Source organism: Leucoraja erinacea, chromosome 10 (genome assembly GCF_028641065.1).
Source record: "Leucoraja erinacea ecotype New England chromosome 10, Leri_hhj_1, whole genome shotgun sequence".
In the NCBI taxonomy this organism is placed as follows: Eukaryota; Metazoa; Chordata; class Chondrichthyes; order Rajiformes; family Rajidae; genus Leucoraja; species Leucoraja erinaceus.
The window spans coordinates 21,446,448-21,458,531 of NC_073386.1; the positions used below are offsets into that span (position 1 = coordinate 21,446,448).

The window sequence follows — 12,084 nt, forward strand, 5'->3', positions numbered from 1 at the left end:
ATAGGTTGTTACAAAACAATCGTGGCTGAGCATCTGCCCTACCCCGGTGTGTGATACTTGTTTAGAGGGGGCGGGTTTAAAAACGCGATTTTAGACTAGGCTGTTCCAATCGAAATGTTCACCTAGTAAATCATTAACGAAAAATCGCTGAAAGACCCCGTCGCAAAAGGTATTGTTAGTTTTTATGGCCTTGTATAATATTTATAGTAGTTTAAAAATCACTCTCTAAACTCGCAACCTCTCGCAGCCCCAGGGTTTTATAAAGCAAACAATTAAAGGTAGGTACCTTATTTTTACATTAAATGGGGCTTCTTAAGAACCCTGTATATAAAGTTTTCTATAGCGAGTAGTTCATTTTGGGCTCTTTATATCCCGCAGGATTTTTCTGGGCACTTGAGGGCACAAATCCAGCGCAATGTGAACGTTGTAAACCAGCGCATTCACAGGAACCCACTAGAAAGCGGATTTAAATTGATTTTAATTTACAGCAAATGAACACTAAATTCCTTCCATTTGGCCTATAAATTGATGGTAATGAGATTTTAAAATCATGTTTTATTGTGAATTATTTGTGAATATTATTTGGACACTTGGGCTATTTAAAAATGTTAATCATTTATTAAGAAATGGATAGATGTTTAGACCTAGTAATTGAAGTTTGAAATTAGCTACAATTGGGTAACTAACTAATTATATGCTTTAATTTCAGGTCATCCAAGTAAGATTATTTTATATTTGTTTCAGAATGCTTCAATCTATGATAACTGAAAATTTCATTCAGTTCTCTTAATTTTTAATGAAGGTTATGGGCTTTTGACTGTCCACGATCACAGCTTTTTTGTTATGTCCATAGAAAATCAATAGGGAACAAGATGCTAATTTCCGAGTATGAAAATGGCCATAACTTTTTTATTACTTGAGATATGAAAGTGAATTAGGTGTCAAATTAAACTTATTGTTATGCTTTATCTGATGGGATAAATTGCAGACTTGATTTTTTAAATCTCAAAATTTTGTAACATTGCTACTTATTATAGCACGGACTAGAGAATTTACACAATAGCTACGAAACGTGTGGGTGGCTTAGTGTTACAGTCTTAGAGTTGCTGCCTCATAGCGCTAGTGACCCTGACGCTATGAGGAGTTTGTATGTTCTCCCCTATGACCGCATGGGTTTTCTCCGAGCGCTCCAATTTCATTCCACAGCGAGTGGCAATATTACAGGTACTAGACGGTGGGCTGCACACCAAGACAGATTTTGATTGTAATCTACTTTACCATGCATAATGACAATAAACTTAACTACCCTTGTGGCATATAATGAAGATATGCATGTAAATTTCCAGCGACTTTTCTATCTCTTCATTCCACCAATTTTAGCCGTGACCCACGGCTAAAAAGGCAGTTGCATCAATTACTAAACCACAAGAAGGACAAGGTGAAGTTGGTGATAAAGTTATCTTCAGAATCAAGCCCATTTACACGTTCCTGCACAGACCATTTGAACCGGATTGTTCTGGTCAATTAGCCCTCAACTCATCCTTGAAACACTTGCTTTCTTGGATGAATTATGGTTGGCAGGGGTGATGAAACAGTTTAAAATAGATGGAAGACACCCCTTTCACCGCAATGACTTATCCATCAAGGGTATTCAGCTCGTGGAACTCGGACCGCGTGAGTTATACGCCGAAACGGGCATTTGATAAAAGATTGTGTTTGCAAGTTTTACACAGATATCAGTAACAATGGAGACTTTAGTGGCAAGATCAAGAAAACTTTATTTCCATCGAGTGCACAGTAATCGCATTAGAACTGGTACTTGTGCAAAACCGCAAAGGGGTTATTCTAAGCAGGAGTTTCACACAACCTTTAACATTTGTTCACTAGAAAAATAGGGTGGAAGGCATTTAAAAGGAGAAAAGGTTTTAAAAGGAGAATAATAGTTACAGGTTGAAGTTTACTCAACAGCTTTAGAATTCCAGCCAATTGGTGGTTAGAGGGCATTCTATCACTCCTGGCATAGGCTTGTGATAAGATCAAGCAATGACCCATTTAGAGTACTTAATTAATCTCTGCCCTTTTATTCACTGCTTTAGTAGGACATGCCAATGGAAAGTCCCTACCGCCTACACCTTGCCCCATCCTCCCTCTTAGAGAGAGTACAGTGTGGAAACAGGCCCTTTGGCCCAACCTGTCCACATCGACCAACATGTTCCTTCTACCCTAATCCCACTTGCCTGCATTTGGGCTCATACCCCTCCACACCTGTCCAAACGTTGCAATCGACCCTACCTCAACTACCTGACGCAGTTCGTTCCATACACCCACCACCCCTTGTGTGAACCCTCAACAGCCAAAATGATGATTGAGGCCATGTCAGAACATTTCCCACATTATTAGAGACCATCATGGACTACTTTATAATCAAGAGGGGATGGGGAAATAGAAACAACTAACACTGGAATAATCAACAAACAGCTCCACTCCTGATTTTACAACTGAAGGACGTCATCATGGGTCAAATAAAATTGTAACTGTAGTAGGCTATGCCCTCTGGTTTTGTAGTACTGAATGTACAGAGCAATAGCTCTCAAGCAAAACTCATTGGATTTGCAGCCCACTATCAAATGTTAGTAACAAGTATTGTTGCAAAAGATTAGCATTGCTTCCATAATGTAAACAATTGCAGATTCTTTCACATAACCTTCAATTTGAGACCATTAAATAATTCAGACCTTCATTACTGCACGGTATTTTTCCTATTCTGAATGTACAGAATAATCATAGCATTACATCAAAAGTCAGCAGGAGAAAGTTCAATTTTTGTTGGAGGCAAAACAAAAAGCCTCTGGGTGAGGTTTAATTGCACACCACTCACATCCACAAACCCAAATCTTTTATTGAAACAAATTACTATAATCCCCTCACTTGATGAGCACAGGCATTGATTTATAATGTAGCACCATAAACCTGCTGCAAACACGGCCCAAATTTAAAAGCTCCTTCCTCCAATGGTTTTCCGTGCAGGTCTCCAAAAGGGCATTTTTGAGGAGGGAAAAACATAGTTTCTCTTGCATTCACTTGGGTTTTAAAGATAAAAATACCTTTTGGTTTTAAAGATAAAAATACCTTTTGGTTGTAAGAAAATATACTCATGCATAATAGATAGTTTGACTTCCACCACAGCACCAATTAAGGAATTAGAACTGGGCAAGTGTCCTAGCTCTCTGCAAGTCTAATTTGTTTTACCACTGATTATTTAATGATGTGCTCTTTCTGCTAGAGTGCAAGGGAAAAAATTGCTGCCAATAACAAATTACTTGGACAAATGCAGGAGACTTAGTTGGATAGAATGTAAGCAAAGCATATCAAATATAAACCAATGCTGATCAGCGCAGTGTTTGAGAAGATGGCTCAACACCACTTTCTCGACAGTAGTTCGAAATGGGCAATAACGCTTACCTTCCATGTCAACATCATGCACACACTGTTGATGAATAATTAACGATCTACATTATTCTACATTTAGTTCAGACTTTTCGATACAGGAGTTCACTTAACATGATATCTCTGCTGTCTGTAAAAGGGTTGGGGAAGAAGTCTTAGATTAAATTTGAAAATGGGTATTCAAAACAAAACTATATTTTTAAATCAACGGAGGTAGAAACTCAAGATTTTTTACTCTATACATGTAGGCCTTTCTTAGTGCCGTTCTTATTCATTAATCTAGGTCTACAGCACTACATGACATGTTTCAACACTTTACACACGAGAACCACAAGTAGTGCATTTGGCACCTCAAGCGTTCCCCACCACTTAATAAAATCATTGCTGATCTGCCCCAAGCCAATCATTGCTGATCTGCCCCTCCTCCTTTGTGACAGTCCGCCATAACATTCAATTCTCCGATCTTTCGAAGTTTATTCTACCTCCTCTTTAGATACCTCCGTGGCCTAGTCTCCACGATGCTGCGTTGTAGAAAATTCCAGAGATTCACTGCACTGAGAGAAAAAAAAAATTCATTTCATTTTTAATTGACTGGCCTTTTTTCTTGCAACTTAGACCCTTTATCCACGACTTCTACTTCTGCAAATAATTCACCATCTATCCTGTCGTGTCCCCATAAGGATCTGGCATGTTTCAATAAGATCACATTTCATTCTTCTAAACTTCAAAGCATATAGATTTAAATTTTAGTTGCATGTTAGAAGACATCCTTCCCATCTGAGGAATTGTCCCAGTGAATCGGTTCTGGATAACTTTTAAGTAAAAGTTCCAAAACTGTATGCTATACACCAGATTTGCCTCACTAATACTCTGAACATTTGTAACAATACTTTTCTATTTTTAAACTTCAACACATTGCAATAAAAGATAAAAAAATCAATTTGCCTCCTTAAGGGCCTGTCCCACTTTCAAGACTTAATTTTTTCTTCCTGACCATTTTATTTTAACTCGTGGGCATTTTTAATCGGGCTGGAAAAAACGTCCCGACTTACCCGATGCCACGAGTACCTACGCTGGCATAACAAGCCGCTACGATATATCTACAAACTCCTACGGACTGGTTACGAACATTCTGCGATTTTGAATCAGGGGTAAACTCAGGAGAATTTGTGAATTACCTTGTGAAAGTGGGACAGGCCCTTTAGTTACTTGCTGCACCAGCACATCAACATTTTTGTTTCATGCAGAAGAACACGTATTCTGTACTCCACTCAACAGCAAACTCTCTCCATTTGGATAACCCGCCTTAGGGTCACAAACCTAAAATGTTGAGTTTTTATTTTCATCCCGAGGATTCACGCACGACCTGCTGAACTTTTTTTCTCACCAGATTTCCAGCATTTGTATTTATTTACTTTTGAATTTTTGAAATTCCATAAACGTCAAACCTGCTGTATTGGCGTTATGCTCGAAAACCTTGGATTAAGCCTGAAATGTAGCTTGCCGACCAACATGTTTATTCTACCATTTACTAAAGCCTACGTCAATCTAGGAAGTAAATTCTGAAGCTCCAGAAACGATTTGGAGGAGTGTTCGAAGATTAAACACTACTTTATGACCAAATTAGGCACAACAGACCAAGGTATTTATCTGTTATATACAAACCAGACTCGGGGGCGATTGGATTGTGACATAAAATAAATTAAAGGCTAGACGGTACTGAGGTGAGCCATTTAATGCGTTAACTGGAAAACATGCTTTTAAGTTCGATAGGGGCAGGCCTAGGCTAACAAACATAACCTCTCAGATTGTCTCTCAGCATATGTGGTGCCGATTCACCGAATTCCTTTAAAAAGTTGGTCCTACTTAATTTTGTGGGAACAAAGACCAGTGCCCATGCAATTTCCTGGACTATCCTCATCACCCTAAGTAGATGCAGAAGAAATTTCCACAATTCACTGGTAATTACATGGTAAATGGTAAGGAATTGAAGAATGTAGGTGAACAGAGGGATCTGGGAATAACTGTGCACAGTTCCCTGTAAGTGGAATCTCATGTAGATAGGGTGGTAAAGAAAGCTTTTGGTGTGCTGGCCTTTATAAATCAGAGCATTGAGTATAGAAGTTGGGATGTAATGTTAAAATTGTACAAGGCATTGGTGAGGCCAATTCTGGAGTATGGTGTACAATTTTGGTCGCCTAATTATAGGAAGGATGTCAACAAAATAGAGAGAGAGTACAGAGGAGATTTACTAGAATGTTGCCTGGGTTTCAGCAACTAAGTTACAGAGAAAGGTTGAACAAGTTAGGTCTTTATTCTTTGGAGCGCAGAAGGTTAAGGGGGGACTTGATAGAGGTTTTTAAAATGATGAGAGGGATAGACAGAGTTGACGTGGAAAAGCTTTTCCCACTGAGAGTAGGGAAGATTCAAACAAGGGGACATGACATGAGAATTAAGGGACTGAAGTTTAGGGGTAACATGAGGGGGAACTTCTTTACTCAGAGAGTGGTAGCTCTGTGGAATGAGCTTCCAGTGAAGGTGGTGGAGGCAGGTTCGTTTTTATCATTTAAAAATAAATTGGATAGTTATATGGATGGGAAGGGAATGGAGGGTTATGGTCTGAGCGCAGGTATATGGGACTAGGGGAGATTATGTGTTCGGCACGGACTAGAAGGGTCGAGATGGCCTGTTTCCGTACTGTAATTGTTATATGGTTATATGGTAACGTTATATTTTAATCTGATGACCTTAACTTAATGACCCTAAAAGGAATCTGTTCTTTGCAACACTGTATAAACAGATATTGTGTGTATAATGTAACTATTCAGTTGTAGAAGCAAAGTTGACATTCACTGGTGGCCTTAAAGGCCAAACATGAAGTAGAGGAATAAAGATCTACAGGACAGGCACACAAGGAATAGGATGTAATGACCTCTGCCGTATTAAAATATATTGTTTGGGGAAAAAATCTTTCTGCACTCAATGTAAATCATTATGAAAGTTCATGATAAACACCCATAAATGTAACTGAAAAGTCAAAACACGGCAGGTGCTTAACCAAAGCTTCTCATCCATAGCTGGCAGGCATATTCAACTGAATATTCAACTGAACAGTTTACATTATTCACATATTGCCCACATTTCCCTCACTTCTGCTCTTACCCCTCACTGCTACGTCAGATCAAGGATAGGGTTTCCATTTCACCTTACCAATCCCTCTGTTGCGGCACCTAGTGGTAGCTTGGGGCATCACAAACCCTCGCTATTGGCTGGCACGGTCACGTGATCGCGAGAGTGTTTTCGCGGATTTTGTATAGCATTCATTCAAACTCCACCCTGTTAGAAGAAGCTTTGTATTTTTGGCTGTTATAAACGCGGTTGAGTAAATCGCTTTATTATCGTTTAAAATAAAGAATCTTACTTTATGCAATCGACTCGACTCGCCAAAGTGGTGACCCCGACAGTCCGATCGTTTATTCGGACTTCGATCATGCAAGCCGCCGCTATCCCCCACGTCCATCTTCCCCAGCAAAACGCCGTGGGCCTGAAACTGCCCGTTTTCTGGGTGGAGCAGCCTCAAGTTTGGTTCACCCACAATGAGGCCCAAATCCAACTTAGAAATATTGCCGCGGATGCCACCCGATATTTCTACGTGATCGGGGCGCTTAGCCAAGAGACGGCCACACGGTTGCTGCCCTACCTGCAGGAGCCTCCAGCAATCGGCTAGGACGAGGGGCTCAAGGCGCTGCTGCTCCGCACTTTTGGGCCCAGCTGCTGCGATCACGTCGCCTGCCTGCTCCATATGGACGGCCTCGGCGGTCGGAAGCCGTCCACGCTCATGAGCGAGACGCTCACGCTAACGAACGGCCACCGACCTTGCTTGCTGTTCGAGCAGGCCTTCCTGGTGCAGATGCCCGATGACATCCGCCTGCTCCTCGTTGAGTCTGACTTCGCCGACCCCCTGCAGCTCGCCGAACAGGCCGACGAACTGTGGCTCGCCAAGCAGCAGCAGCCTCGCAGAGACGTCCAACCCTCCGATGCCTTCGCTGCGGCCGCCCGTCGGAGACCGTGGTAAGCGGCAGTGCTGCTACTACCACCAACGCTGGGGTGCTGAGGCCCGACGATGCCGCGCCCCCTGCTCGTTTGCGGGAAATGCCTCGGCCGATCAGTAGAGGCTTTCGCGATCGGCCTGAATCACCGCCTCTACATTCGGGATCGCCATTCCGAACTTCGTTTCCTCGAGGACACCGGGGCCGTCGTGAGCATCCTCCCCCGGACTGGACACCCGTGCCGGTAAGCGAGGCCCCATCCTGACCGCCGTCAACAGTAGCACCATCCGCACGTAGGGCACGCAGACTCTTTCCCTCATCTTTGACTCCCGCCCGTATTCCTGAACTTTTACCGTCACGGACATGGCCCAACCATTGCTGGGCGCCAATTTCCTCCGGGCCTTTTCGCTATTGGTGGACGGGCGGGGCAGGCGCCTCGTTCTAACGTTGTTCCCCAGGACCACAACCTCGCGGTGCCTCTCAGCCCACAGCTGAGCATAGTGGCCGATGGAGATGGCCCGTATGCCTCCTTGCTCGCCGAAATCCCGGGACTTCTCACCCCCCATTTTTGAGCGACCACCCTTAAGCACAGGGAGGTGCACCATATTCCCACCGCGGGCCCCCCCCACTGCATGCACGGGCGCGCAGGCTCCCGCCTGACCAACTGCTGATTGCTAAAGAGGAGTTCAGACAGATGGAGGACATGGGAATCGTGTGGCGCTCTGATAGCCCGTAGGCATCCCCATTGCACATGGTACCGAAAGCATCTCAGGGGTGGTGACCATGCGGGGCTTAAGCGCTTAAATGCTGTTACAACTGCGGACCGCTACCCTGCCCATCTGGAGGGCGCCACTTTTTTTTCCCCTCAAGGTGGACCTGGTAAGCAGCTACCACTAGATTCCCGTTCACCCCAACGACGTGCCTAAGACCGCCACCATCACCCCGTTTGGCCTTTTCAAGAGGCTGTGCATGCCGTTTGGATTAAAGAAGGCCGCGCAGGCTTTCCAACGGCTCATGGACATGGTGGGTCTGGGGTTAGAGTTCATTTTCATCTACCTAGACGACATTCTGGTCGCCAGCTGCTCCCAACAGGAACACTACACACACCAACGGGCGCTGTTCCAGCGGCTCCAGGACCACAGACTGGTAATCAACCCCGCCAAGTGCCAGTTTGGCCTGCGCTCCATTTCATTCCTGGGGCATCATGTCACCTCGCAGGGCGCGGCCCCGCTGCCCACTAAAGTGGAGGCCATTCGGCAGTTCCCTCGGCCGCTCACTGTCAAGGGGCTGCAGGGGTTTGTCGGCATGGTGAACTTTTACTATTGCTTCATGCCAGCTGCAGGATTATGCGCCCTCCGTTTCAGTACCTCGCCGGTAAACCACAGGACCTAGTCTGGACTGACGAGGCTGTGGCTACGTTCGATGGTGCGAAGGAGGCGTTGGCCAAAGCCACCCTGCTGGTGCACCCGCAGGCCACTGCCTCGACTGCCCTCATAGTGGAAGCCTCTGATACGGCTGTTGGAGGGGTGCTCGAGCAGCTCATCGACGGCCGCTGGCAGCTGCTGGCCTATTTCAGCCGACATCTGAGGCCCCCGGAGCGCAGCTACAGCGCCTTCGACCTGGCTGTCTGGAATGTTCGGTATTTTCTGGAGGGCATGCCGTTCACGGCCTTTACTGACCCAAAGCCCGACATATGCCTTAGCCAAGGTGTCCCCCCTGGTCTGCGGCACCTGCCGATCGTGTCTGAATTCACCACGGACGTTCAGCACGTGGTCGGTAAGCTCAACCTGGTTGCTGATGCTCCGTCTCGCCCTGCTCTCAAGGCTGTGATGGCTGGGGACCCCGGCGTGGAATATGCGGGGCTAGCCGAGGCTCAACGTGCGGGTGGTGAGAAGGACAATTACAGGATGGCCACTTCCGGGTTGCGGTTGGCCGACGTCCCTTTCGGCTCAATAGGAGAGTCGGTCGTTTGTGATATGTCCACCGGGAGACCACGCCCAATTGTCCCCGTGGGTTTCCGACACCATCCATGGCCTGACCCACCCTTCCATCCCAGGCGACTTCTGCGCTGGTGGCGGAGAAATTAGTCTAGCAGGTCGTTCTTCAGCAGGTCACGTCTTGGGCCAGAGCCTGCATTCCCTGCCAGACATCGAAGGTCCAGCACCGATACAAGATTTTGTGGTTCCCTCTGGCCGTTTCCTGCACATCCACGTGGATTTGGTGGGTCCACTGCCACCATCTCACGGTGCCACGCATCCACTCACCTTCATGGATCGTTTTACGAGGTGGCCCGAGGCTATTTCGCTGACTGACACCTCCGCCTCATCTTGTCCTCGGGATCTCTCGGCCCATTGGATTACTCGTTTCGGGGTGCCTGCAGATATTTCCACCGACCGGGGGGGCCTGTTTACTTCTGCTTTGTGGGCGGCTCTGGAGCAGCTGTATGGGGCACAGTTGCACCACACCACCGCCTATCACCCTCGGGCCAACGGGTTAGTGGAACGTTTCCACCTGCATCTGAAATTGGCGCTGAAGGCATGGCTCACTGGTCCGGACTGGGTCGACCAGTTGCCTTGGGTGTTGTTGGGCCTCCGTATGGCCCCTAAAGCGGACCTGGACACGTCGTCCGCTGAGCTGGTGTACGGCTCTTCGTTGCGTGTACCCGGGGATTTCCTTCCTACGGCTCGGGGGCAGCCGGAGCCTGCCTCGACCATTCTGGTGAGTCTTTGGGAGAAAGCGAGCGGCCTGGCTCCTGTTCCCACCCCGCCGGAACTTAAAACTGCCTATTTGTATTCCTCCGCAGGGACTAGCACCGGTCACCGCTGCAGCAGATTTATGAGGGTCCTTTCCGGGAGTTGCACCCCAGCGTCACGACTTTCCTGTTGGATGTTGGGGGCAAGGAGGAGATCATCTCAGTCGCTCGCCTCAAGCCCGCCCACCTGGCTGTCGATAGCCCAGTGGTGGTGGCTCAACCCCGGCGTAGGGGCCGTCCGCTGGTCGTTCTGGTGACACCCGTTGTGCCCGTTTCCTCTTCACCAGTTGTGCCCATTTCCCCTGCACCGTTACCTGGCTCTGTTTCGACAGTCCCACTTGTATCGTCCGTCCCGTCCCTCGTTTCCACTCGATCCATACCTCGGGTTCTGGGAGGGGGGGGGGGGGGGGGGGGGGGGGGGTCCTGTAGCGGCACCTAGTGGTAGCTTGGGGCATCACGAACCCTCGCTATTGGCTGGCACGGTCACGTGATCGCGGGAGTGTTTTCGCGGGTTTTTGCATATCATTCATTCAAACCCTGTTAGTAGCAATGTTACAAAATTTTGAGATTTTAAAAAACAAGACTGTAATTTATCCCATCAGATAAAGCATAAAAATAAGTTTAATTTGACACCTAATTCACTTTCATATCTTCAGCATTAAAAATGTTATGGCCATTTTCATACTCGGAAATTAGCATCTTGTTCCCTATTGCTTTTTCATTGACTTAACACAAAAGCTGTGATCGAGAACAGTCAAAAGCCCATAACTGAAAGAAATTTCAGTTATTATAAATTGAAGCATTCTGAAACAAATACGAATCAATCTTACTTAGATTACTTGAAATTAAAGCATATAATTAGTTAGTTACCTAATTGTAGCTAATTACAAAATTCAATTACTAGATCTAAACATCTATCCATATCTTAAGAACAGATTAACATTTTTAAATAGCCTAAGTGTCCAAATAACATTCACACAAGAATTCACAATATAACATAATTTGTAAATCTCATTGTCATGGGTTTATAGGCCAAATGGAAGGAATTTAATGTTTAATACCTGTAAATTAATGGCCATTTAAATCAGCTTGCGAGTGGGTTTTTCTGGAACGTTATCAATTGGAATGTTGCGGTTGTGGTGGATTTAAACCGTTTCGCTACTTAAAATGTGAATTAAATGCATCTTAAGAAACACTTTTATACATAAAAATAAACTAGTTTCTTTTACCTGTCCCCAACGTAAAATCCGTCCCCGTTGTCGGCATTAGAAGCTGATTTTAAAATCACTCCAGCTAATAACTTGTTGGGCGATTTTTTAATAAAGTAAATAAATAAATAAATAAAACTGCCGTCGGAACGATTCCTCAGCCAAAACCTGCACTCCAACAAAATATAATCCAGGACCAGGAGTGAGAAAACCACGTTTTAACCCGCCCCCCCCCCAAACGCGGCAAAATCACGCACACGGCCAGTGGCAGAATTGCGGCGCCGCTGAAGGTAAGTATTGTAACATACCTACTGTTAGAAGGATCTTCGTATTTTTGGCTGTTCTAAACGGCAATGTTATGAGATTTAAGCAGAAGTTCCTCTCAATCATATTTTCAAACTTCAGTGGATATACCATATACTCCCAGTCAGCCTTTGACTTCTAATCAATCAGGTTTGGTAGTGAAGTTGGACTAGTTTGCTGTGGAATGGATGCTCACATTAAGGATGAAGTCATGTCTGTCAAAGTGTTTCATTCAGTGGGTGCTGATAGCCATTTTCTTCTTGCTAGGATCACCTCCTTTTCTGGCTAATAGGGCGAATCATTGGATGTTTGAACCTCGGATGGC

The 12,084-nt window shown here is 45.5% G+C and overlaps 2 protein-coding genes across 3 annotated transcripts in view; one reads left to right on the forward strand and one right to left on the reverse strand.

The window, feature by feature from the left end:
- The window catches only part of LOC129700882 (uncharacterized), a 61,012-nt gene that overhangs the window by 33,604 nt on the left and 15,324 nt on the right, over positions 1–12,084 (reverse strand). The window contains exon 1 of one of the 2 annotated variants that reach the window (XM_055641666.1): positions 3,463–3,713. The exons of the other annotated variant lie outside the window; for it this stretch is intronic. Within the exon in view, the coding sequence (XP_055497641.1) occupies positions 3,463–3,469 (7 nt within the window). The 5' untranslated portion in view covers positions 3,470–3,713. Of the gene's footprint in view, positions 1–3,462; positions 3,714–12,084 lie in introns of those variants that run through there. 2 annotated transcript variants of the gene reach the window in all.
- LOC129700884 (uncharacterized) lies at positions 5,731–10,585 on the forward strand. The gene is made up of 2 exons (XM_055641669.1): positions 5,731–8,567; positions 8,622–10,585. The coding sequence occupies exon 2, from the start codon at positions 8,843–8,845 to the stop codon at positions 9,581–9,583; it is 741 nt and encodes a 246-aa protein (XP_055497644.1). The 5' UTR covers positions 5,731–8,567; positions 8,622–8,842; the 3' UTR covers positions 9,584–10,585.